The 27,279-nt window shown below is 42.8% G+C and overlaps 1 protein-coding gene across 1 annotated transcript in view; it reads left to right on the forward strand.

Annotated features, from left to right (window-relative positions):
- Window positions 1–25,592, forward strand: part of LOC138978791 (uncharacterized) — a 30,669-nt gene extending 5,077 nt beyond the window's left edge. Inside the window, exons 4-21 of the mRNA XM_070351579.1 lie at window positions 89–114; window positions 3,626–4,523; window positions 4,864–5,103; window positions 6,380–6,604; window positions 7,296–7,532; window positions 8,289–9,884; window positions 10,549–10,640; window positions 11,088–11,354; window positions 11,622–11,849; window positions 12,412–12,478; window positions 12,912–12,965; window positions 13,803–13,966; window positions 16,231–16,413; window positions 17,950–18,041; window positions 18,262–18,419; window positions 20,634–20,821; window positions 22,484–22,658; window positions 23,301–25,592. Coding sequence (XP_070207680.1) covers window positions 89–114; window positions 3,626–4,523; window positions 4,864–5,103; window positions 6,380–6,604; window positions 7,296–7,532; window positions 8,289–9,884; window positions 10,549–10,640; window positions 11,088–11,354; window positions 11,622–11,849; window positions 12,412–12,478; window positions 12,912–12,965; window positions 13,803–13,966; window positions 16,231–16,413; window positions 17,950–18,041; window positions 18,262–18,419; window positions 20,634–20,821; window positions 22,484–22,658; window positions 23,301–23,584 — 5,174 coding nt within the window. The 3' untranslated portion in view covers window positions 23,585–25,592. The remainder of the gene's footprint in view (window positions 1–88; window positions 115–3,625; window positions 4,524–4,863; window positions 5,104–6,379; window positions 6,605–7,295; window positions 7,533–8,288; window positions 9,885–10,548; window positions 10,641–11,087; window positions 11,355–11,621; window positions 11,850–12,411; window positions 12,479–12,911; window positions 12,966–13,802; window positions 13,967–16,230; window positions 16,414–17,949; window positions 18,042–18,261; window positions 18,420–20,633; window positions 20,822–22,483; window positions 22,659–23,300) is intronic.
- The last annotated feature ends 1,687 nt before the right edge of the window (window positions 25,593–27,279 follow it).

Consider the following 27,279-nt stretch of genomic DNA (forward strand, 5'->3'; position numbering starts at 1 on the left):
CCTTTGCAATTTTCGTACATGAATTCATGAGCCTGTGCCAGCAGCTTATCAGAAAAGCTCCCTTTCCACGTACTGTTCTATTTTTCAGAAAATCAAGATGGGCGTTTTGCGCAGGTAAGGTTTTTTTTAAAAAATACTTTTTACCTCTGTCAATGTACACGTAATGTGCAGGAGCAGGAGGAACGCTGCAGTAGAGTGTCACGCTTTGATCTTTGCGGTGTTTTGATATTTCAAGAGGCACACAAATAAAAACATCATTTAAAGATCTGTACGTGGAAGACTTCACAAAAGGAGCAGTGTTGTAATGGGCTGTATGTTAATGGGCTGGGGGGGGGGGGGGGGGGGGGGGGAGCGGGTCGTAAGGTAACAGGGAACCAGACTCCCCCAGGGAACAGATGAGTCCCCCCCCCCCCCCCCCCCCCCCCCCCCCCCCCCCACACCCCACCCCTCTCAGCTGTTCATTGCAGTTCCTCGGAAACGTAGTATATCAACTTTCTCCTGAACTATATTATGACTTACTGTACATTCGTCTGTATGTTTCAACAACGGGACTGTATGTATGTGTGATGCATTCATCTCTTTGGAGGATGCTGTGAACCTATTGATCCTTCTTATAGCCTGTGGCATTGCAAGCGTTGGAAGTCTAGAGTTGATCGATTGGAGGCAAACTTGGCTGTGACTCTGAGAATGAGAAACATTGACAAGGGTTTCATTTTTACATTTAGTCAAGTTTTGACTAAAGTAAATGTTTTAACATAGAGGGGAATCGAGACGAGGGTCGTGGTGTATGTGTGTGTGTGTGTGTGTGTCTGTCTGTCTGTCTGTGCGTGTGTGTGTGTAGAGCGATTCAGACCAAACTACTGGACCGATCTTTATGAAATTTTACATGAGAGTTCCTGGGAATGATATCCCCGGATGGTTTTTTCTTTTTTTCGATAAATACTTTTGATGACGTCATATCCGGCTTTTTGTAAAAGTTGAGGCGGCACTGTCACACCCTCATTTTTCAATCAAATTGATTGAAATTTTTGTAAAGCAATCTTTGACAAAGGCCGGACTTCGGTATTGCATTTCAGCTTGGTGGCTTAAAAATTAATTAATGACTTTGGTCATTAAAAATCGGAAAATTGTAATAATTTTTTTTATATAAAACGATCCAAATTTACGTTCATCTTATTCTACATCATTTCCTGATTCCAAAAACATATAGATATGTTATATTTGGATTAAAAACAAGCTCTGAAAATTAAAAATATAAAAATTATGATCAAAATTAAATTTCCGAAATCGATTTAAAAACAATTTCATCTTATTCCTTGTCGGTTCCTGATTCCAAAAACATATAGATATGATATGATTGGATTAAAAACACGCTCAGAAAGTTAAAACGAAGAGAGGTACAGAAAAGCGTACTATGCAGCACAACGAAACCACTACACAAGCGGCGGACTACGGTCATTGTGAAAAAATGCAGTGCGTTCAGTTTCATTCTGTGAGTTCCACAGCTTGACTAAATGTAGTAATTTCGCCTTACGCGACTTGTTATATTTAGTCAAGTTTTGACTAAATGTTTTAACATAGAGGGGGAATCGAGACGAGGGTCGTGGTGTATGTGTGTGTGTGTGTGTGTGTGTGTGTGTGTGTGTGTGTGTGTGTGTGTGTGTGTGTGTGTGTGTGTGTGTGTGTGTGTGTGTGTCTGTGCGTGTGTGTGTGTAGAGCGATTCAGACTAAACTACTGGACCGATCTTTATGACATTTTACATGAGAGTTCCTGGGAATGATATCCCCGAATGGTTTTTTTTCATTTTTTCGATAAATGTCTTTGATGACGTCATATCCGGCTTTTTGTAAAAGTTGAGGCGGCACTGTCACACCCTCATTTTTCAATCAAATTGATTGAAATTTTGGCCAAGCAATCTTCGACGAAGGCCGGACTTCGGTATTGCATTTCAGCTTGGTGGCTTAAAAATTAATTAATGACTTTGGTCATTAAAAATCTGAAAATTGTAAAAAAAAAAATTTTTTTATAAAACGATCCAAATTTACGTTCATCTTATTTTTCATCATTTCCTGATTCCAAAAACATATAAATATGTTATATTTGAATTAAAAACAAGCTCTGAAAATTAAAAATATAAAAATTATGATCAAAATTAAATTTTCGAAATCAATTTAAAAACACTTTCATCTTATTCCTTGTCGGTTCCTGATTCCAAAAACATATAGAATAGATATGATATGTTTGGATTAAAAACACGCTCAGAAAGTTAAAACGAAGAGAGGTACAGAAAAGCGTGCTATCCTTCTCAGCGCAACTACTACCCCGCTCTTCTTGTCAATTTCACTGCCTTTGCCACGAGCGGTGGACTGACGATGCTACGAGTATACGGTCTTGCTGAAAAATTGCAGTGCGTTCAGTTTCATTCTGTGAGTTCGACAGCTTGACTAAATGTTGTATTTTCGCCTTACGCGACTTGTTACTGTGATTGCGGTCAGCACGTCGACACAAACACCCGGGCCTCTATATCAGAGTTTACTGAAACTGAAGGTTGAGGATTACAGAGTACAGCCATGGTGAGTATTTTGATTGTACCATAATCACCGAAGTGCTGGTGTTCATCGGGAATTTCCGCTATTTTACTGATTGTTTTGTGAAAATAATAAACAAGAGACCGTCAATGGATCATTCATATCCGTTTTTTTTTATTGCATTTGACAGTTATTCGTAATAAAGAAAGCTACTGCAGTGATAATAGTACGCGTTGGTTTGTCTGGACTCAACCAATCATGCATTCAGATTACTCCCGTGCATGAAGAAAGTGATCTCAATTTTGGTGAAACCAGGAAACCCTGCTTTTTGTGGCGATTTCGCAAGGTGACTGCAGCTGATAATTATGCAAAGACGTAAATTGCTCGTAGCGGTCTCTTCAATATAATTAGTATGACGGTAAAGATACTCTTATGTACACGTTTCAATGCTAACTAATACAGTCGGCTCCATGAGAACGGACTTGTAACTCTAAACAACTTGCATGTCACTGCCTACCCCTTTCTTTTTTACACAGATTCTTTTAGGCGGCGTTTTCTATTTCCATAATGTTCATTAGCGTGTGGTTTGCATGAGGCCATTACCTTACTTCTTCTTCTTCTTCTTCTTCTTCTTTATTCATGGGCATGGGCTGAAACTCCCACGTTCACTCATGTTTTTGCATGAGTGGTTTTTTACGTGTATGACCGTTTTTACCCCACCATTCAGGCAGCATACGCCGATTTCAGGGAAGGCATGCTGGGTATTTTCGTGTTTCTATAACCCACCGAACTCTGACATGGATTACAGGATTTTTTCGTGCGCACTTGGTCTTGCGCTTGCGTGTACACACGAAAGGGGGTAAGGCATGCGCACTAGCAGGTCTGCACATAAGTTGACCTGGGAGATCGGAAAAATCTCCACCCTTAAACCACCAGGCTGCCGCGGTCGGGATTCGAACTCACGACCTTCCGATTAGGAGGCCGACGTCTTACCACTGCGCCACTTCGCCCGTTCATTACCTCACTAAATGCTGTACTCTACGCGTGGTAAGTTTTGTAGATGCAATACGAATGAAGTCAGTGCACTCTTTTTCAGGCCTCCGACTCAGAGAGTGACATTGAAGAATACGACACAACTTCTGAAGGAGAGGAGGAGAGTGTGCCAAGTGACTCCACCTTACGGACAACGTCCACACTGCATGGCATCACCAGGACCACAGGAAGTAGGCCGCAACAACATCTGCACAACCTTCCAGGTTTGAGCCCTGTAACACGCGTTCAAGCAACAAGCCACAGACGATCTGATGACAGCAGCGGCGCTCAAATAATTCCTTCAACGCATAAGGCTGGGGACACAGACAAAGAGTCTTTGCCTGGACAAAGCTCGCCGACGGTTCCACATCAGCTGTCAGTAACTCCGTTCTCACCCCATGGTGTGGCAAGTCAGCTCAGTTCAACACCCTCTAGTACCCCGGTCTCTTACACCGATGTTGGAACAGAGAAGATGTGTGAAGAGCCTGTGAGACAGCCCAGGCAAGCTACCCCGTTTGGACCCTCCTCATCATCGTTCTCATCCGGTTCACCAACTCTGCAGTTCCAGCTTGCCTTACAGAGCTCAGCCCGCCTGCCCTTACATCAGCAAAGGGACGGCCAGCGACCACAATCGCCTATTCAGCGCACCCCCCAAGGGAGACAACCACCGCAGCCAAGCGCTGGCCTGACGAGCGCACTTGCTGGAGACCAACACGCACAGCCTGATATTACACAGTCGCTGTCTTCACAGAGCGGTTCTTTGGGTCCCCAGAACACTGAACGCCTGCCCAAACAAAGCGCTACACAATCGCATGCACCAGGTACAAGCCGAAAGCTTGTTACAGATCACAGACCATCGTTTCTCAAGATTGCCACGTCTGGCTCGGTGCGAGCTGTGGGCGAGAGGCCAGGCCAAAGAGAGAAGCAGGATCAATCAAAACTTTTGATTGCAACGGAGAAAGGTTGGTCCTTCTTTGTGTTTGTATTGAAGCATGAATGTACTGACGTCGTCATGAAAGGTTGAGAGCCGGCAGGCATAAACGAGCGATTGTTTCTTCTCCATTTCTTGTTTTCCGTTAATTCAAAGCCTTCGACGAGACTAACGGATTAATGCGGGATTTTGGCTTTTTTTTTTGTATTTTCTCCTAAAGAGTTATACAGCATGGGACAACGGTCCTTTATTTGTACAAAACTTAAAAGACCTCGCCCGATTCTGAAGCAATAGAGAATGGTAACCGTTACAACCAGTTTGTATTCCATGTGTGGCCCTCTCCAAACATTTCTCACGATGCGTTTCAGCAGAACCTCTCAAAAAATCACCACCATCACCACTGCCAAGCGCAGCAACGCACGATGATGCACCAGCGGACCATACCAGCGATGCCCACAAGACCATTGTGATTCGCGGCCTGGATTCCAGCGTCAATGTGGAAACTGTCTTATTCTACTTTGAAAACCCGAGGTCTGGGGGCGGTCCTGTGGAGTTCGTGTCTGTGGATCAAACGACGGGGGTCGTGTACGTCACCTTTGAGGATCCGCAAGGTATCTGCTGCGAAACATTTTTATACTTGCCAGTCTTTTATCATAATCTAATAAAAGTAATAATTGTCAGTAAGCACTTGTGTCACATGACTGATGAGAAACAGTTGATTGGCTAATGGCAATGCGCTAAAACTGTTAGCGCACTCTCGGATTGCGCTTACAATCACTGAGAGCGTATGCATGCGCCTGTGTCCCTTCTTTTCCTCTGAGGAGATTCTTCTAATCCTTCATTTTAGTGACAAGTTCATGATGATTAAGCCTAGAATAGACGATTTTCGAAAATAACTCTGATAGGATTTTCAGCGATCTGGAAAAGTACGAGCCCCTTCAACTCTTACAAGCTTTTTACAACATCTGGACCATGTTCCAGACCGGCACGGTTGGCCTAGTGGTAAGGCGTCCGCCCCGTGATCGGGAGGTCGTGGGTTCGAACCCGGGCCGGATCATACCTAAGACTTTAAAATTGGCAATCTAGTGGCTGCTCCGCCTGGCGTCTGGCATTATGGGGTTAGTGCTAGGACTGGTTGGTCCGGTGTCAGAATAATGTGACTGGGTGAGACATGAAGCCTGTGCTGCGACTTCTGTCTTGTGTGTGGCGCACGTTATATGTCAAAGCAGCACCGCCCTGATATGGCCCTTCGTGGTCGGCTGGGTGTTAAGCAAACAAACAAACAAACAAACAAACAAGCATGTTCCGGGCTTACGATCGGCTTCAGCCTGCGATCGTGCGTGCGTACAATAAGCTAGCAGCTGTTCGGCTTTCTGGCAGGAGAGCCGACAGTCTGTCACTGGCATGGTTGGCATAGCCGCTGCTTTTGCCGCTTTGTCCGCTATTTCATTTCTCCTGATTCCTGTGTGGGAAGGCAGCCATATGAGGGGAAACTCTTTTCTTTTTTCCATAATTTGGTGAGCCAAAAAATTCATTTCTGTTTGCATCTCACTCTATTCTTGGTGCCCCCTAGGCCTGCAAGAGCGTGCAGAGAGAACTTTGAATCATTGACAACGAACTAAAACTGATAGAGTAATGAAAAAGAAATAGACTGCCAAATCGCTTGTATGTTGCAAGCGGCGGAACATTATGTCAAGATAACTTTTGTCTAATTAGTGTTTTTCTGTGTATTCAAAAGACCGCTGGGTCGAAATATCTGTGAACGTGACGTTTTGTTTTGTCAATACTTAAACGTTCCAACAACATACCTTTCTTATTTTTTGGTATTCCAATACCGTAATGATAAAGTAGCGCTAATGGTCCATCGTTAGTCTTTTCATTCCAAAGATGCCGCCAATGTGGTCACGAGGCAGCACAAGCTGAGTGGCAGAAACCTGGAGCTGTCCCTTCAGAAGCTTATGAGGGACAGCGTTGTCCTGAGCAACCTGCCCGACTTTGACAGCGAGGACAACCTGATAATGTTCGTGGAGAACCGAACAAAGCGAGCCGTCAAGAGCATCGTGTTTGGTCACCAAGGTGACGTAGCTCTTGTCACCTTCAACTCGTCTGTTGGTAAGTTAACGTGCCAGAATTAGTGTATGGTTTTTTCTGTTTAAATGTTGCTGCTTTTATATATTTTCTTGACTTGGTTTGTTCTCTCTAAAATGTACACAAACCACTCATGTGGAAAAGTAATTTTGACTTTTTTTTTAATGTAGTATTTTATTCATTTGACGTTTAGTATTAGTGTAATCCCTCATTAGAGCGAGGGCTGGTCATAAAAAAACAACCACTTTGTGCTTATACTATTACCCTCCTAAAATTGAAAAATTGTCCTTGTCAAATGTCATTATGTTTCTGTTTGAACGAGAACGGGCATGTATAACACGCCACAGCATAACACATTATTATTATTATTATTATTGTGATCATTTTTTATGCGCTAGATATAGCCCTAGGCGCTTACATATTAATTAATTTCTGCCGTTTGAAATAGAATTTTTTACAGACAGACAGACAAACAGACATTTTTTACACACAATATATAACGCATTCACATCGGCCAGTAAAGCTCAGTAGCCTATTAGGCGAGCATTCACCTTTCACGGCCTTTATTCCAAGTCAAACGGGTATTTGGTGGACATTTTTATCTATGGACTTGACCCACGGCTTTCTCTTAGTGTGTGTTATCACGTCTGTCATGTCCTGCTGAGGATACGATTAACAATAATAACCAACCTCTCTGGCTTTGTGGGTGGTGTAGATATGGAGGAAACACAGAAGGCCCTGACCGCTACACCCTTCATGGGACATACACTGGACGTACAGTGCGTGCCCATGAGTGACGTCATCTTGGTGCGCGATCTTCCTCCAGGGTGGAGTCCTAACGGGATTGAATTGTACTTCGACAACGAGAGACGCAGTGGAGTCAGTGGTGTGGTAAGCGTGGAGAGTTGTGACGAGGAGGAGTATTGCCTTGTTGCGTTTGACGACCCTGAAGGTAGGCCTTTCATGTACCTCTCTCTGTTTCTGTCTGTCTGTCTGTCTGAGTCTCTGTCTCTGTCTGTCTGTCTGTCTGTCTGTCTGTCTGTCTGTCTGTCTGTCTGTCTGTCTGTGTCTCTCTCTCTTCTCTCTCTCTCTCGCTCTCTTTGTCAGTCTCTCGCACACACACACACACACACACACTCTCTCTCTCTCTCTCTCTCTCTCTCTCTCTCTCTCTCTCTCTCTCTCCCTCTCTTTGTTAGTTCTACTTGTCTTCCATGTATGAATTAGAATGTTGTATTAGATGTAAGGACAGGTTGTAAGAAAAGGCGTGGCCTTAAACCTCTAGCCTTGTAACATAAAGTTCGTTTTTTTCGAATTACGGTATATACTGCAATTCAATCCATCTTTTGTGAATACCCTTGCCCTAACCCTAAGCATAACATTAGAATACCACACGCCCTGAAGGAAATACACCGCACAACACAACTTCTTAATTGACATCATCACTGAGCAAAGGTGTGCGAGCCAGTGTGACGAGAAAAGGAAACAGTCGCGTGTATGGGCAGTATCACTCCTATCACGTTTACAGAGTGACATATGCGTTCAAATCAAACCACTTGACCTACATATTTGGAACTTTGTGACATTATCCTCCCACATCTCAAGCAAATGTACACCAAATATGAAATATTTTTGCTTGATACATGAGGGTGTTATTTTGGGGGTCACCTTGTATATCTCAATTATCACAAGCTTTCTTTGATTTCAGCCGCAGCTACTGCGGTCAGGCGATCGCATACGATCGACAAACAGGATGTTACCGTCTCCTTGTACCACAAGCTCCTGGGACCCACAGGTGGACAAACAGAACGAGCTTTACGAATCCCTGAACCAATTCACTTGTCAAGTGACGACAGCCGCAAAGTGTCCCTAAGTCTGCAAATACCGGCTATGAAAGAAGAAATACTGTCCATGTTACAACAACACCATGCTGCGCTGGATACGGAACAAGCAACCGGAGAGACTTGTATCTCTTGTAAAATCACGCAGGATACACCCGACGCCCGTCTTCTGTTGAAAACCTGGCCAGAGGATGTAGAGAAAGCCGTGGGTCAAGTCCTGGAGAAAATAACCGTTGCGGAGGTCAACGTTAGCAGAGAAGAGTTTGCTGAAGCTGAAAATGAGCTGAAGCTAATGGCCGATCAAGCGGGAAGTGGCATAAGCGCCATCTTGGATGAGCAAGAGCTGAAAGTATACATCGTTTTCTATGCCGTGGAGCGACAAAGGGTTGCAGACGACATGAAGTTGCTCATCGACGGGACCAAGAAGCGGCTGGACAGAGCCAAGCACGAGAAACGCGAAACGATCAACATCGGCAAACAGGAGACAGCCATGCTTCAGGAGCAGAAGGTGGAGAGAAGCGTTCTCGAAAGACACCCAGAGCTTGAGGTGAACTACGATCCTGGCGCGGGAAACATTATGCTTAAAGGCCTAGTTGGAGAGATCGCTGAAATGAGGATGAAAATAGACGACGAAAAAAGAAAAATCACCTTCCTTGAACAAAAATTCCAGTCACCTCTGAAAAAACAACTTTTCAGTAGCCATGAAGCAAAGCGGATCCTGAAAGAAGTCTGCTTGCAAGAAGATCCTGAAGGACAAGTGGAAATTACGCCCGATGGGTTCGCTGTATGGTCTTTCGATGCTGACAAGGCTTCACGAATGCTGCACGCTGCAGGGAAAACAGTTCGCGAGAAAGAGATCCCGCTCCGACCCGAGCACAAGGAAGCTGTTGAACTTGATGACTTTCGTTTACTGCTGACTTCACTTTTAGAAAAAAGAACAGGCGTGTCGGTGGTGAAGCGTGAAAAAGGAGCTCATCGTGTGCTCGGCGTGGGTCCTGATTTTGACCGAGATGTCAAGGAAATCGAAGACTTTCTTGAGGAAAACTGCATCCAACAGAAAGCCTTTGACATGCCTCCGGAGGATCATACGCTCTTTCATTCTTTCCTCCAAGGCCAAAGCCGTCTTGATGAAAATCGCCTGGAGTATAACCCGCAAAAGAGTAGGCTGAAAGTTACAATGAGCAGAAAGGATCTCAAAGCAACGGAACAAATCATCAACGCTTTTAAGAAGATGTTGGTTTCCAAAACAGTCCAGTTTACTGAGCCGTCTTTCAGTAGATATATTCGCTCAAACGAGGGAAAGTTTAAGATGAGGGCGATTGAGACCGAAGGACGCTGCAGAATTACAGGCATTGCCGATGCAGACATGCTTAAGATGGTGCCGCTACATCCAAAGCAAGATTCGAGTGGCACAAAAGCAGAAGACAGACAGCGAACCCGAAGAGAATTCCATGGACCAAAAGGTAGTAGGTAGCTAGGATGGGTACTCGTGTGTGTGTGTGTGTGTGTGTGTGTGTGTGTGTGTGTGTGTGTGTGTGTGTGTGTGTGTGTGTGCGTACGTGTGTGTGTGTGCGAGTGTGTGTGTGTATATGTACGTGCGTGCGTGCGTGTGTGTGTGTGTGTGTGTGTGTGTGTGTGTGAGTGGTGCAAAAGCAGAAGAAAGAAAGCCTAACCGAAGAGAAATCCATGGACCAAAAGGTACTGGTAGGTAGCTAGAATAGGTACTCGTGCGTGCGTGCGTGCGCGCGCGCGCGCGCGTGTGTGTGTGTGTGTGTGTGTGTATGTGTGTGAATGTGCGTGTGTGCGTGCATGCGTGTGTCTCTGTGTGTGTGTATGTGTGCGTGTGTGTGTGTGTGTGTGTGTGTGTGTGTGTGTGTGTGTGTGTGTGTGTGTGTGTGTTTGAGAATGCAACTGTAAAACGGATACGTTTGAATTGTGAGCCAGTGTCAGTTTGCCTCAAAACAAACAGCCATTGCATTTTCAAAACAAGGTTACATTTTGTATTTTGTTGATGTTCGTGTTGGAAGTAGATTTTAAGTTAAAAGTGTTATTACTATTTGAAAGTGACACCAACAACGAAATATTGTTGGGCTACCCTATAATGCTTTGTGAAAAACATTTTGACAGGGTCTGAAGCAGCCGAAAGCCAACCTTTACAGGTGGCACCACTTTATCCCAGAATCTTTGTTACGAGGATGTCTGATATTACAAAAGAAGAGGTAAGTAGAAAAAGAACGAAGATCTTTGCTATCGACGAACAAGGTCGTTCTCCTTTATGTAAGTAGTCTTTGATGTGAACCCCAAATGGTGGGTCTCTGCTGGGTTTGCAAGTTGCTCAATGCTAGCTCATCTATGGGGTTTTGTGCAATGTTCTATTTGAAATTCTTTTGTTGCCGGCTACCTGGGGCCAGCTTATGGAGAGGTTGAATTTCTGGATAAAGCAGTTACCCCCCTACTCATGCTTATCTCCCGCCAATCCGTGCCCATTTTATGCCAAACTTTTACCTATGTTGTTTATCAGCTAGAAAACATGAACTTGACTGATCATAAGTATTGCGTTATTATTGATTATCCCCCTTTATTATGTTGGGAGATATTTGTGTCGCATGGTTATAAACGTTCCAATTAACCACCATTCTTGGGGTTTTTTGTATTCTCTTTTCCAGCACCACATCCTTGTCAACTCGAGCAACATGGAATTAGATCTGACCCAGGGGCAAGTGTCCAGTGCTCTCCTGGAAGTCGGAGGGCCTAGAATCCAAGAGGAATGCGAGGAGAAGTACCCCGATGGCATCGACTTTGGAGACCTCGCTGTTACGGGTCCTGGACGCACAAAGGAAGATTCTGAAAAGGATGGTAAACCAAGGCTGGACTGTCTATACCTTTTTCACTGTTGCCTCCCGGGAGCCAAAGACCCTGAGACAATGAAAAACGTAAGAAAACCACACATTAGTTTCACATCTTCTTCTCTTCTTCTTAGTTCATGAGCTGAAACTCCCACGTTCACTCATGTTTTTGCGCGAGTAGATTTTAACGTGTATGACTGATTTTACCCCGCCATTCGGGCAGCATACGCCGATTTTGGGGGAATATTTTTGTACATGATTGTGACTTAAGAAATCCACTGCGATGGGACAATAAAGTAATACAAATTTGTTTTTTAAATACCACAACGTAAGTGCCGCTGTGTATTTTCCTAGCTTGTGAAAGAAGCCGTAAAGAAGTGTCTGGAGGAGGCGGAGACTGTGATCGAAGAGGGAAAGTCCATCGGGTTTCCCGCCCTGGGTACTGGCACCCTGAAGTACCCGGCAGAACTGGTGGCAGAGACCATGTTCCGCGCTGTGATGGAGTATGGAAACGAACACCCGGCTACCACCATCTCTGATGTGTACTTCATCCTTCACAAGAAGGATACTGACCTCGCTAAGGTGAGTAAGGTTAAAGTACGTTCTGTTCAAATAGCGACAGGTCATCACAGGTTAAAGTACGTTCTGTTCAAATAGCGACAATTTGTCACCACAGAGAGTGATTTCTGGTTGTAAAAGTGTGTATCAATTTGTAAATGTGTGAATCTACAAGATAAATCATGCGAATTTTTTATTTTTTAACTTGTAGATTTAAGTAGCCTGCCTGAATTTCCATCGTCGAAGTAAAGCGTACTGACAATGTTTCGCAAGTGAATGGCTTGGAACAAAATGTTTATGGTGCATGTTTCGCATATGTCTACTTGCTTAACTGTGAAAATGGAGGAACTTAAACAAAATTGGAGTTGTTAGTTGTCATGTACAATGTACAATGGATGAATTACAAAAAAAACCATTGGCTAGTGGCTATGTACGATGACATGTTCAACACGGTGGTTCAATTGTTATAGTGTTACGCTCAGAATATTTGAAGTACAAATAAAGCAAGTAACTAGTAGTCCTATTTCAATTAGGGTTAATTTATAATTGCGCAAATAATTACCAATAGTGATTGTTGATTCAACAGGTTTTCGCAGCAGAAGAGAAAAAGTACCAGCTCAGGAGAGCAGAAAAAGGCAAACGTCACGCGCATGGTATAGCCATTTTACATCTCTGTTACAGAAATGTTAACGTTATAATAGTATTTGTTTTGACCAACAAAAATACACATTTTACAGAGCTATATATATAGTTCGGCTTTTCTGTTTGCCATTTGAACCATGATTTCAAACACCCATCGCAGACCAAGATTCACCGTTTGCTTCTGTACATATCCTGAATGTATGTATTAGATTAAATTCAATCATGTTTTTCCCTCCTTATTTTTTTTATTCCAGGAAGGTGGATTTACTGTTTGGTTATGATGTCAACAAACCAACGTTTAGGAATAATGCAACGTTTAGGAATAATGCATGTATAGTGTCATGCTTCAATTTCAAACTTTATCATTTTATTGATTGTGTCTACCGAGGGATTTTCAATCCCTTGACATATACAACCATTAATATGTATAGTTTACGTTCGCAGGTGAAAAGAGTTATTTCTGGATGACTGACCAAAAGCCATGTGGCATTGAAAAATGTATGTATTTCTTTTTCTCTTTCTTTCTCTCTGTCTCTGTCTCCCTCCCTTTCTCTCTTGTTCTCCCTCCGTAGCTCTTTTTGTCTTTCTCTCTCTGTCCCCCTCTCTCTTCTTCTTCTTCTCTTCCTCTATCTCTCTCTCACTCCTTCCCTCTCTCTCTCCCTCCTTCCCTCTCTTTCTCCCTCCTTCCCTCTCTTTCTCCTTCCTTTCCTCTCTTTCTCCATCCCTCTCTCTGTCTTTCTCCCTCCCTCTCTCCCTCCTTCCCCCTCCCTTTCTCTCTTCTCTCTCTCTGATCTTAGCCTTTGCGTTTGATGTCATACATCAAAATTCGAACCTACGCCATTCCTCGTATCTGTAAGTCTTGCTACATTTGTCGTCCTTCGGTTTCTGTACAATAGAATAGGATACGATTTATAACAATCAAACCTCAGAAAGTGATTGCAATTTAATTTTGAATTTGTTTTCTTGTATGATACTAAAACGGCGGTTATCATCACATTGTGATGATAGTTTTGTATTCGTGGGTTCTTTTGGGTGTTTTTTATTTTGTTAAATTGTTTTTTGTTTTGTGTTTTTTTTTGTTTGTTAATTACACAAAACACCTTTCCCCGACAGCATGATGTGGTTGGCCCACAGCGTCTAGAGCGGGCCGGTGACTGTCTGTTGTCGGGGTTCCTGCTTTCTTTTCTTGTGAGTTTTGGCCCGACTTTTGCTATCTTCGTTATTCATATTATCTTCTTCCTTTTTTGTTTTAAAACCTTATTGGTGTGATTGTCTGCGAAGCTGCGTGCGAGAGGTTCTCCCTCATCCTATAGAAAACGCTGTGAAACATTTCAGATGCTTACTTTGAGGAAACGAAAGGAAACGTGACGATGACAATGACAGCGCTGAGTGAGGCGGACATAGACGCTGCGACGGCAGACTTGCTGGCAGGCTACAAGGAGCAGATCATTGAAGTCCCGTACGAAAAAGAACGCCTGGATTCGTGGGACCAGTCTTACGTGAGAACCCACTCAAATGCCTTTAATTACTGTTACACAACAATACAATACAATAATTCTTTATTATCTCAAAAGAGAAATAACATTGTGGCTGACTTCATAATAACATTGAAACACATCAATACAAACAACAATGACACATACACACATCATGCATTCCCTTACTTATAAAGCTTTGTTTAATTTATCAAAAACTAGATGATTACCTGCTTCGCCGGGTACCCGCTTCGCCGCGAAGAAGTAGAGCCGAATACCAGGCTGCGCCTGGGACCCGGCTTTGCCGGGTGTACGCCGGCTTTGCCGGCGCACGAAGGAAAGGAGATAAACGCGCAAAACACTGGAGACCTTCTAAAAATAGTAACGTGCAGTGACCTTCTAAAAATAGTAACGGAATGGGAATATCCGCGCGCCATACGAAGGAAGGGAGGTAAACGCTGAAAACACTGGAGAAGATAAGGAAGAGTTACTGGTAGTGGATCCAGACAAAAAAAAACAAAATCGGTTCAGCGCTGCGCGCTGAGAGCACGTGTTGAAATATCTCATCGACCAGGTTGTGTCCCGGGTGTACCTGAATATGGCCACCAAATTTGAAACGGATCCATCGAGAACCTTGGCCGCGCATCGCGAACAGACAGACAGACACAAGTCGTATATATATATACTAGAATGAATACCCGCTTCGCCGGGTAGCCGGCTTCGCCGGGAAGAAGTACTTAGAGCCGTACGCCGGCTTCGCCGGGTCCGAACAATGGACCCGCCAAGCTTAGGTCCCTCCCAGATTCGTGGAATGGGAACAGCACGAAAATGATTCAGTGGCCATAATGCCATTCCTGACCATATCGAGTCCCATCCTTGTCGACGAATGTAACCGTGTTAATCACCTTTGGAGGCGAACTCCACTCAAACAGGACTGAGCAAGTTATGGCTTCTAAAAGGAAGGCCAGTACATAAATTTACACAAAAGCCGCCAGACCACATCACAAACAGAACTGAACAATGCACAGGTGTTGCTCACATAGAGACACACACACACACACACACACACAAACACAGAGAAGCCGTATCTATAGAGAGATAGATGACAGTGTATTTTTCGCGTGGCTATAAATTGATTCGACCTTTGCACTTTTACAGTGAGGATAATTTACGGGTCCAATTTACGTTCTGGACACTGCGTTGACCTTCTAAAAATAGTAACAGTAACAGAACGCCGGGAATATCCGAAGACGCTCCACTCACACTATAGTGCACCATTACGAAGGAAGGGAGGTAAACGCTGAAAACCTGGAGAATATGAGAAGATAAGGAAGAGTTACTTATAATGGTGAAATGAACACAAAAACCAAAATCGATTCAGCGCTGCGCGCTGAGAGCACGTGTTGAAATATCTCATCGATGATATTGTGTCCGGGGTGTAGCTGAATACGGTGTCCAAATTTGAAAAAGATCCACCGAGAACTTTGGCTTTGGTGTGTCGGTATGGGGGCCCGGGTAGCTGAGGTGGAACCAAAATAGCTGAGGTGGAACCAAAATCGGTTCAGCGCTGCGCGCTGAGAGCACGTGTTGAAATATCGACCAGGTTGTGTCCTGTACCGGGTCAACCTGAATATGCCCACCAAATTTGAAGCAGATCCATCGAGAACTTTGGCCGTGCATGGCGAATACACAAATACACAGATACACAGACACACAGACACACACACACACACACAGACAGACACAAGTCGTATATATATATAGATATAGATGTCTTGTATAGTTGAACTGCTTCGTGTCCTGTGTAAAAGGGGGGAAAATAAACATATCTTTAAGGTGACCAAACTAAGGTTCGAGCAGCAGTGAATCAATTATTGCAAAGCGCTAGGCATGTTTTCTTGCTTTGGATTTGTTTGTTTGTTCCTTGTTGTTGTTGTTTTCTTCTTCTTCTTTTTCTTTTTCTTTTTTTCTTCTTCTTCTTCTTCTTTCAGGGGACAGTTTCTTGGTAACATTTTGTCATAAGATCTAAAAAGCAAAGGGAAGTAGGCACTCCAAATGTAGACAGTGAGAGATAAGCTGGACCAGTCTCCTAGCTGACACCTGAGAGCAATGAACAAACCACTTTAATCCCCAAAACGAGCTCCACATTTTTAGATCATTTGATTTTGATTTAATGATCGATGTCGTTTTTGTTAGGGGAGATGTAAATAGATTTGGGCCAATGGTGGGACATCCTCAATGCTTTCTTTAATGACAATTGTATTTGATACTGTTTGGGTTTTCTGCAGATTCACCAGACTGTTGCTACTTGCCGAGCAGCCCATGTGGACGTGACCTTCAACTTTAGCCTTGGCACTTTGACCGTCCGAGGTCACCGTGACGATGTACATGTCAACCTCCTTCACAACCTGTTCAGGGAGGCCGAAGATGATCTTCACGAGAGGGAGAACGCTCATCTGGCTTCTTGGCAGGTTGGTCGCAGTAAACTTCTTCTTCTTCTGCGTTCGATGGCCGTCATATCGTCAGGTCGGTGGCTGCCATGAACTCCGCAGTCTTCTGCAGTTCGGCAGCGGTTCCCCAGAGCTTGGTGCCCAGGCTGGTGTCTAATTCTGGCCAGTAGTGTGGTTGTGCTGTTTGTAGAATGTGCTCAGGGGGTTTGCTCGTCTGAGCCACAATCACATTGGGCTGTGTCACTGAGTCCCAGTCTCTTGATGTGGGTTTTTTCAGCCCACAGTGCATGACCAGTGCGCAGGAGAAGAATGGTGCACATGGTCTGGCTCCTCCTGTCCAGCGTATTGATTTGGTCTTCCTGTGGTTGCAGTAAACTGGTTTCATCCTAGTCAGGCAATAGTTTGATTGGGCTTTCACCACCAAAATTATCACCGCCAGATTCGCACACCTCAAACTCATCCTCAGGGGCACTGTTCATGGAAATTGCCACTGGAGTTTGAAGAGAAAGAAATGCATGGATAACATCGGGGCAAATATAGAGACAGCATCATTAGAGTTATACCAGCTGCTCCATCCACGTGGCCGCCCCTCATCACATCAGGTCCCGAACTAATTACCTTAAAGGCTGACATAGTCCTATTTAATTAGTTTAATTACTTCCAGGGCTTTTCCCATCGTTGCGGGGATGTATAAATTAAGCTTCCTGCAAAGTTTTAGGTTTGAAGTCCTTACCAATTACGAGAAATAATTAATTCTTTATTGCATTGTTTAGCAACAGTTCTCCAGGACTTGGGCTATTTTTAGACCGTTGACGTCACTTCGTGACGTTTCATAAACCAAAGATGGCGTTTGAGACTGTTCTGTTTACATTCGACACTATCAACACCACTTTGCAATACTGAAATAATTTTTTCTGTGTTCGAAAGCTACAGCCAATCGTTATTATATCCCCTTAGGTACAGTTTTATAACATTATTGGCACATGTAAACAATATGAATTAATTAATGAACGCTACGAATATGGCAGCCTTTAAAAGCCGACATGGAAGTCTATCAGTCTCGGCGAAAGGGAGAAATCTTTCTATCTTGGGTTCTTTACGTCAAGACAGTGTGCTGATTGCGTTAGAACATTTTAAAAGATGGTATGTTGGTCCATTATGGCATAAGCTTACCACACACAGCCTTCAGCCCAAGAACGTGGTCACGGACAATGTCAATTACATTTTTGCGGGAGAAGCGATTTGACAAACCGCACAAGGTTTATGTGTGTATATATAGATAGGCATCTGTGAGATAGCTGTTTTTGACTGTTTCTATCCTAATCTGCAACAAAAAGACAAATCGTAGCTACAGCAATGCTGTGACCTGCGCTTCATCTTTAAACTAGGCACATCGGAGTTCGTCTGTATGGATGTCTCTTCCCAAGAAATGGTGTGTCTTGTTGATAGTTACTGCTTACTTGTTTTGCGCGCTCTATTCCACATGACTTTGTCATTCTTTCTTTCTTCTAGTGAGAACAAATGTGTGTTTGTTTGTAGCCTATGTGTGTTTCGCAGGTCCAGTGGAACTGGGTGGAGGTGGAACTGTTGGAGAACAAGCTGAAGCCTTACGATGAGCTGAATAACTACAGGATAGAAAAAGCTTACAGGTACTTTGATATGGTTAATTATTTCTATAGAATAAATATGAGCTGAACACATACTTAAAATGTTGGTCAGAGTGTAAGAAGGCGTCACCAGACAACTTCTCTAAACTGATTTCTGCAGTTCTATATCTTTAATGTTTTACTGACAATTCGTCAGTGCAGATCAATAACCACTGACATTCCGCGGACAATAGCGCAGTGCTTCTCTCTATTTTTGTTTCAGAGCACAAGCCTCCAATGCAATCATATTCGACAAAAACAAGACGGCGTTCCAAATCAACTTCGAGACAATGACAGAAGTTCCGGAACTTATTGGGCCGCCAGGCTCCACTGGCGATACCGGAGACGCTCTGAAAGTTGTTAGGCAGGACGTACTCACTGGTAAATAAAATTTACAGGAATGAAAGTTTGGAGAAAAAAAAATCAGGAGGAAAAAGAGAAGTCCCAGAAAATATGGGCATTTTTATTTTTTTATTTTTGACGTAGTTCGAAGCCACTGCATGCTCAGAAATGCAAAAATTCCACACATCTATAAAATTGCCAGCACTCCTTATCTAATTCTAAGTGTAGTTTTAAGAATACGCAATAAATCAAGAAATATATTCGGGGATATCCAGTTTCAAAACCGAGAATTTCGTGCCTGCATTTATAAAAGGGAATCACTGTCGTTTATTGAGTGTACACGTTCTGCTCCATAAGTTAACGGTTGTTGTTGTTTTGTTGTTTCTTCAAGTCGCCAGTGCAGCTAAAATCGCAGCTATAGCTAGGAAAGACTATAGGGATGACTAATCACTATGTTGATGGAAATTAAGCGGTTAAGTTTTCCATTGACAAAATCCCATCCGCTATTGATAATTGTATGACAATGCATAAGTTCAGCAAGGTTAGTGTGTCCAATATTCATTTCAGTAGTTCGCAGAAAAGTTGAGTCAGTAATCACTCTCTCTCTCTCTCTCTCTCTCTCTCTCTCTCTCTCTCTCTCTCTTTATTTTATTTTGTTAATTTCATTTTCTTAATGAATGTCCGTGTAGATATACAGTCAAACACGCTTAAGCCGAACTCGCCCGGGGAATGAAAAATCGTTTCGCTTATCCGAGTTCGGATAAGCCAAACCTTTTCCGAGAAATTAACGTGCAGTTCGGCTTAAGCGAGTTTTGTCAGGATAAGTTGTAAAATCACTTGGAATGTTTCTCTCTCTCTCTCTCTCTCTCTCTCTCTCTCTATCTGCGTGGTGTGTGTGTGTGTGTGTGTGTGTGTGTGTGAGTGTGTGTGTGTGTGTGTGTGTGTGTGCGCGTGTTTAAATGAATAAGATCAAAACAGTGACAAGTTACAAGTGCTTTCTTCAGTGGGGCTTTATTAATACCTCAAAGCCAACTGTAAAAATAAATGGTGAAAACAGTGACACATCTCAGAAACAAAACCAAAGATTCCACAAGCAACTACGCTTTTGTTAAAAGGATTTCAAGTAAATCATAATAAATGTAATGTTTAATGAAACCCTCTCCATTAAAGAAAGAAAAGAAACAAAATTAGACAATTTGTCTCTGTGGTCATAAATCAAGATCAAATCTCCGTAAACATAGATTGTAGGCAAATGTTTTGTTTCGCTGCATGTTTATTGTGGTTTGATCTTCACCACTCGCTCAAAATGAGCACATACATTCCTCAGGTAGATTTGCTCTTCACAAAGATCTCTTCCTTCTACACGTCATCAGTTTCCCCGCATACTCAAAAACAGGTGACGTGTTCGTTTCCGTAGGATAATTATAGCCGTGACGAAATATGTTTATCTTCCTGACGTGTTTTTCAAACAACAACAAAAAGAAAAAAAGTCTCTCCGACAGTGTTTAGAGTTTGGCTTATGTGTCAAAATCATGTTTGAGATGTCCGTGTTTGAGTTAGCTATTTTTTGACATAGTTTGGCTTATCCGAATTAGAAATAGTCTTACAAAGAAGGGGGTCTGGCGGGGAATTGGTTTTGGTTTCAGATATCCGATTTTTTTGCTTAAGCGTGTTTCCTTTAGGCGAGTGCGGCTGTATATGTATCAGACCTGAGAACCCATACAATTTCGCCGTATTTTGTTCGCCTTTTTGTCTAAAATACGATCAGTACGGTCGGCTGAACAAAATTACGACGAGGAAAGTTCCTAGACTACTTTTCTTCACGAGCGCATCCGTGTCATTCCTGTCTATTTACTGGGGCACTGTTTATTTTAATGATTACAAATAACTTGATAACTCGGCATTTGATCAATGATTACAGCTTTTGTAAATAAACATTGAAAGAAGCATTTGTTTTAAATGTATTGGTACACTTAATTAACGGTGCAACGGACCCGTACCCGTACAAAGCATGTTTGAATCATCGATGTTGTGTGGAGTACACTCATGCTTCTGAAAATACGCCAAGTTTGTTTGAGGATACTCTAAAAACTAAACAGGGGTTCCCAGGTCTGATGTATACATGTGTAATTAGAGCAGTGCCTCTCTGGGCGAGGGCTGGTTGAATTAAAAAAAAACTTGGTTTTATTGCTTATGCTACAACTCTCTTAAAGTAACATTTGATTTGATTTGATTTGATTTGTTTTGTCACAGAGCTGGCACTGGACTCCCCACCCCCCGAGAACTGGAATCCAATGAAGGAACACCTGGATGTCATCAAGCTCAGCCCCACCTCTACGGAGTACAAATCAGTGGCGCGAGACTTCATGGCCACAATCTCCTCAGATGTTAGCTCGGACATGAGTGTTGCGCAGGCGTCACAGCTGGTACAGATATTGTCGGTATGTAGTCAGTTTATCTTCGCGTACGTCGAAAGCCTGTCCTTTATTGGGCGAAGTCGACTACTAGCTATACGCGAAATATACTTATCAAAGCTGGCCGCACGAAGCTTTAGCACTGAATTTTCGGTAAAAACAAAAAATAAAAAAATCGCAAAGTCTTCGCGAAGTCGACTTCTGGCTCAATAAAGGACCGCCTTCAAACGATTTGCGGTAATATGACAATAACAATTCATTCTAATTGCACCGAAACGCAGAATATATAAGGTTGTACTCTATTTCATCGTAGGCTTACATACGTGAGACTGAGAGAGACCACCCATGTCGTAATTTATTCACTAAGCTTACTTACACGTGTGTAGGATTATATCATGCAAAGTAAGATCGTGTCAAACTACAGTCTGGCAGGAAAATAACTTTCCTCTGCTCATGATGACAAAGTCACCAAGACAAACTTCATTCTCGGACACTTTAGCGTTGCGGTTTTCTCCACTGAGAAGAATGTTGGGAACTTATACGTGACGCTATACTTTTTAGAGTGACGTCTTTTTGTCTTGAGGTCAAAGATTTGGGAAGATATCGAGATTCCATAAGCCGCGGCTTTAATTTGGTACGGAACGCGGATCGTATCAACTGATGCGTCAAATTTATGCATCCAAAACCAAGAATTTAATGCATCATTTTCACAATTTGATGCATCGTTTGGATGCATCAGAATTTTCGGGTTTTCCCGGAAAGTGCCGAGCAAAAAGCAAAATTTGAACCGGAATACGAAGCGAAACGAACGTCGGAAAACGAAAGTTTGAGTCGAAGGTCAAGGGCGTCAAAACTTCGTGTGCACAGAAAACAAACCACAAACAAAACAAAAAATGCCTTAAAATGCATAATGCCGTGACTTTGACTTGTTCCCTATTTAATGGTATGTTGTACGTTTATTTTTGTTTTATCTAACCAATCTGTTGGGGTCCTGATTTGGCCTATTATGGTCCGCTGGACCCGAAAAGCAACAGCTAACTAACTAACTAACCAATCTGTTTATATTCGTCAAAATGTAATTTCAAGTTTTTCCGTGCTCAGGCATTTCTTACGGAAAGACCGGAAATGAATGATCTTTCGCATGCATACAAAACCGAAAGTGATGCATCAAAATGATGCATCAAAATGATGCATCATTTTCTAAAAGGATGCATCATTTTCGTATCGGATGCATCAGTTTTGGAAAATGATGCATCCTTTTTGAAAATGATGCATCCTTTTGTGAAAATGATGCATCAAATTGTGAAAATGATGCATCAAATCTTGGTTTTGGATGCATCAATTTGATGCATCAGTTGATACGATCCGCGTTCCGTAATATGGACGCTTCGACTCCGGGACGTTTGCAGCAGAGGACACGCAAGTGCAGACTATGTGATAAACAGAATACTACATGGCTTGCTGTGTGATACATGGTTTACACGCGGGTTTTTTTTTTTCTTCAAATATCAAATACGCGCCCTACTTGCTTCAACTTAGTAGGCTTATTATTGTATCATGATTGTTTTTGAATAAATAACATGTTCTTTAAACCCGTACACAAAACGCATTACTGGCATGCTTCTATTGCGTTTTGCTAATAATGCCTAATAATTCATCTTGCCTTGTCATCCTGAAACTCTCCTTTAGATCCAGCGAGTGCAGAACCTGACGGTGTACAAGCAGTACATGGCGCTCAAGAAGCAAATGAAGGCGAAGTACCGGCAAGACACGATGGTGGAAAAGAGACCATTGTGGCACGGCACAAGGGAGGATGTTGTAGACAGCATCATCAAGTATGGATTCAACAGAAGCTATTGCCAGAGTAAGTACCACCACATCGTTAAATATTCGCAGCACAGCAACATTACATGTCGGTGTGTGTGTGTGTGTGTTCCATTCAAATTGAATAGAACGTTATTATCTGAATTTAACAAACAGAAATGTGTGTGTGTGTGTGTGTGTGTGTGCGTGTGTGTGTGTGTGTGCGTACGTGCGTGTGTGTGTGTGTGTGTGTGTCACTGTGTGTGTGTGTGTGTGTGTGTGTGTGTGTGTACGTGCGTGTGTGTGTGTGTGTGTGTGTGTGTTGCGGATGGGATTCGTTTGTGTCCTCTTGTGATTTAGGTAGGATTGTAGTTGTTTTGAATAATGCCATAATGAAGCTGAAAATGGATGGGTCGTCTGGTGATTTGGCTATGCTTGTGTCGTTTACTGACGGTGGTGTCATTTTGAGGTTGCGATGCGTTAAATTATTTTATATTTTCTAAGCAACGATACACTAGTGACATGTTTGTTTTTGTTGCAAATGCATTTTGCATAATCATATAGCGCTCTAGGCTTTGAAAACGTGTTATTCAAATTCAAAGGAATGTTATTTACCTTCGGTCAATATCTAGTGTTTGCTTAATTTTTAAACACTAAGATTGTATCCTGTGTGAAACTGGTATCTTCTTTTCTTCGATCGCAGGATCCAAATATGGATCGGCAGTGTACTTTGCAAAAACGGCCAAATACTCCAGCGCAGAGAAGTACGCTAAGAAGAACGCGAAAGGCGAGAGGAACATGTTCTACTGCAAAGTGCTGGTGGGGCGACGTGTTGAAGGGAAGGACGGGATGCGCTTCCTGCCCAAGCCTGGGAGCGACGACGACTACGACTGCGCTGTTGACGACGTGGACGACCCCAAGATCTTTGTCGTCTTTAAAGACGCACAGGCCTACCCTGAATACAGAATCGTCTTCAAGGACGTCTGATTCTGGCGAGACGGCTCAGTCGTACATGTTTACGGATTGACCTGCAGGGCTGAGGTGAACAAACCGATAGAGGGTGCCACCTACACGGGAGAGAACAAACGGCAGGATCTGATTGGTTGAAATCACAACAAATCTCAATTTCAACCAATCCAACACTGCGGGTGCCTCCCGTTTGGGTGGTACCTTCCTCGTGCACAGGGCTGAGGTCCACGAAACAAAACTGGGTGCCGGGTGGGAGCCAGCCGCGGGGGCTGATTGGTTACACTGAGATTTGTGGGGATTTCAACCAATCAAACCCCGCGGCTTCCTCCAACCCACTTTCGCTTCGTACATCTCAGCCCAGAAGCCCACCAAACCGTGTAGTCCCCTCAGACAAGAATCCTTTCTACGACCATAGACCTAATATAGGTCCCTGCTACGACATAGTAAAGGATAGATCAAAAGGAATATCGTTTATGCGCCTGGACTGAAAGACATCTAAACTTACTCCATTTGTTTGGTGTGCTGTTTTTTATGTGCATTTTCGATGGGTGCAGCACGGCTCAATTACAAATACTCCTTCCTGTGAAACTATGTCTACTTTTCACGAATCGCATTGCAGTTTGCGTGTATGTATGTCTCTGGTAGGGGAAAGGCTCCTAATATGGACCGGCTCCTATAATATGGACCACCTCCTGTTCTGACAAACTAACGGCGCTAGAGCACTCAAAACAATTTCATTCGCTTTATTCACCCTCTCTGGATTAGTTGCACATGTCAAAACAGTTGCAGAAACACAAACCTCAAAACCGTTAGACTTTTTCGCTTTTTTGACTCACATGCGAAGCAAAAGTGAGTCTATGTACTCACCCGAGTCGTCCGTCCGTCCGTCCGTCCGGACGTCCGGACGTCCGTCCGTCCGTCCGGAAAACTTTAACGTTGGATATTTCTTGGACACTATTCAGTCTATCAGTACCAAATTTGGCAAGATGGTGTATGATGACAAGGCCCCAAAAAACATACATAGCATCTTGACCTTGCTTCAAGGTCAAGGTCGCAGGGGCCATAAATGTTGCCTAAAAAACAGCTATTTTTCACATTTTTCCCATTTTCTCTGAAGTTTTTGAGATTGAATACCTCACCTATATATGATATATAGGGCAAAGTAAGCCCCATCTTTTGATACCAGTTTGGTTTACCTTGCTTCAAGGTCAAGGTCACAGGAGCTCTTCAAAGTTGGATTGTATACATATTTTGAAGTGACCTTGACCCTGAACTATGGAAGATAACTGTTTCAAACTTAAAAATTATGTGGGGCACATGTTATGCTTTCATCATGAGACACATTTGGTCACATATGATCAAGGTCAAGGTCACTTTGACCCTTATGAAATGTGACCAAAATAAGGTAGTGAACCACTAAAAGTGACCATATCTCATGGTAGAAAGAGCCAATAAGCACCATTGTACTTCCTATGTCTTGAATTAACAGCTTTGTGTTGCATGACCTTGGATGACCTTGACCTTGGGTCAAGGTCACATGTATTTTGGTAGGAAAAATGTGTAAAGCATGTGAGTCGTATGGGCTTTGCCCTTCTTGTTTCACTTTTGGCAGCGTTCACTCTAAATTTGCCGCCTAAAACGGACTCGTTTCTGTCCACAGCCAAAGCTTTCATAACACAAAAATGGCTATATATGACAGCTAAGACAGTATTTGTTACATTTTAACAGTGTGTACCCCGAGTTTCTACTGCAAACAAAAAATAATAGCAAAACCTCAAAGTATGTGTGAGTCCCCTAATATGGACCACCTTCAACAAATAGAAGAAAATAAAAACTAAAGGCAATTTTAATTAATTCATTAAGAAGCTTGCTGAAAATAACCTATAACTAGCCCTCGAGATTTCAAAAAAATATAACAAATAGTCTTTTTTTTTGTGGAAGTTGATAATTTCACTTATTTTCACTCTGTTTTTGATAAGCTTCTTCAGTTTCCTGGTGTGCTTCAAATAATGTTCTCGTCAAACCAAAACAGATAAATCTAAACATATCTGAGATAGTCTGACTTGCACTCTAAGTTGTATCATGTTATTTTGAAGGTTAGGGGACTTTTTACTGTGATTCGTGAAGGCCGCTTCACTGGTCCATATTGGGCGCCCAGGCTCCTAATATGGACCATTTGTGATTTTTTTCTGTATTTAATTTTTGCTGAAGGTCTATCAAAGCTATTTCACTCTAATTAGGCCTAACTGTTCAACTAAGAGAGAAGGACTACCAACCATAACATGAAACAAACTTCTTCGCAAGAAAACAAGCTAGTTATCAGCAATAAACAAAAAGTGGTCCATATTAGTGCTGATGGGGTCTATGTCGACCAAAAGAGTGGGATTCCCTGTAGGTGGAGTTCCTGTAGAGGGATTTCCTGTATACAGGGAATCCCACAGGGTCTAGTTCCAGTAGTATTTCGCTGATATTGCTGAAAGTCACGTAATGCTTAGCGACATCGGTAGAATTTGATAGTTTTCGATCTTTAGTGATAATTCTTAGAAATTCGAGTATGGTTTGCAAGTGTTATTGAAAAACTCTAACCTGTGGGAATCCCCCTTCAGGAACTCCACCTACAGGGAATCCCACTCTTTTGGTCGACATAGACCCCATCAGTCATATTAGGGGCCCTTCCTATGTTGTGCCAGGTCTCTCAGTGCTCACTCATTAGAAGAAAGTCTAATGGGGGTGTCCTGTAAGTTGTTATTAGTTCTCTCTGTGAAATGTATCAAATTTTATTCTTACGATGAAGGGTAAAAATCGGTATTAAATCGTGTGAAATGTTGTTGTAATTGTCATATGTATGTAACTGTATCACATTGTCAACTGTATGTAATGTGTATCACATACAAAATCAACACGCTCACCTACAAATGCCTCCATGGTCTCGCCCCTGCCCATCTCTCTGACTCTCTCTCTCTCTCTCGATGTCCCTTCACGAGCACTCAGATCATCTGCCGACTCCCTTAAGCTCAACATCCCCCACACCAAACTCAAAACAGCAGGTCAACGCTCATTTTCTTTCCAAGCACCTAGCCAATGGAACACACTACCTCTCCCCCTCCGTCAACAACAGTCCCTCGAATCATTCAAATCTGCACTCAAGACATTCCTTTTTCCCAAATAATCCATGCATTCTACACGTACTGCCCACCCTGAATAACTGTTCATATTTAATGGTTCTGGTGTGTGTGTGTTAGTGACTTTAAGTCTCTGTGTGTGTGAATGAGTGTATGTGCGCCTTGAGTCGCCTTTTGCTGAGATATGTGCGCGTTACAAATATTCGTATTATTATTATTATTAATCATTCCGAGCTGGGGGTAGAGTTGCTTGAGGGCGTGTCTTCTGTGTAGAGTGTAACCCCCCATATTAAGACCCCCCATATTAAGACTAAATTCCTCCGTTTTAAGACCTTGTCTTTTCGCATTTTTTTAGTTCATAAGCCTTGTGAATTCCGCCCCCCCCCCCCCCCCCCCCCCCCCATTTTAAGACCTGATTTTCTCAGATTTGTGTAGGCCTTAAAAGGGGGATTCCACTGTAGCATATTGATATAATTTCTGGAAATCCAGGTTTGTTGTTGGGTTGCACAGTTAAAGCTAACCAGGGTTAATTGGCATGTGGACTTATTCTAGAATTTCATATTGGTGAGAAAAAAAATAAAATAAAACTGA

Source organism: Littorina saxatilis, linkage group LG10 (assembly GCF_037325665.1).
Source record: "Littorina saxatilis isolate snail1 linkage group LG10, US_GU_Lsax_2.0, whole genome shotgun sequence".
Classification (NCBI taxonomy): Eukaryota; Metazoa; Mollusca; class Gastropoda; order Littorinimorpha; family Littorinidae; genus Littorina; species Littorina saxatilis.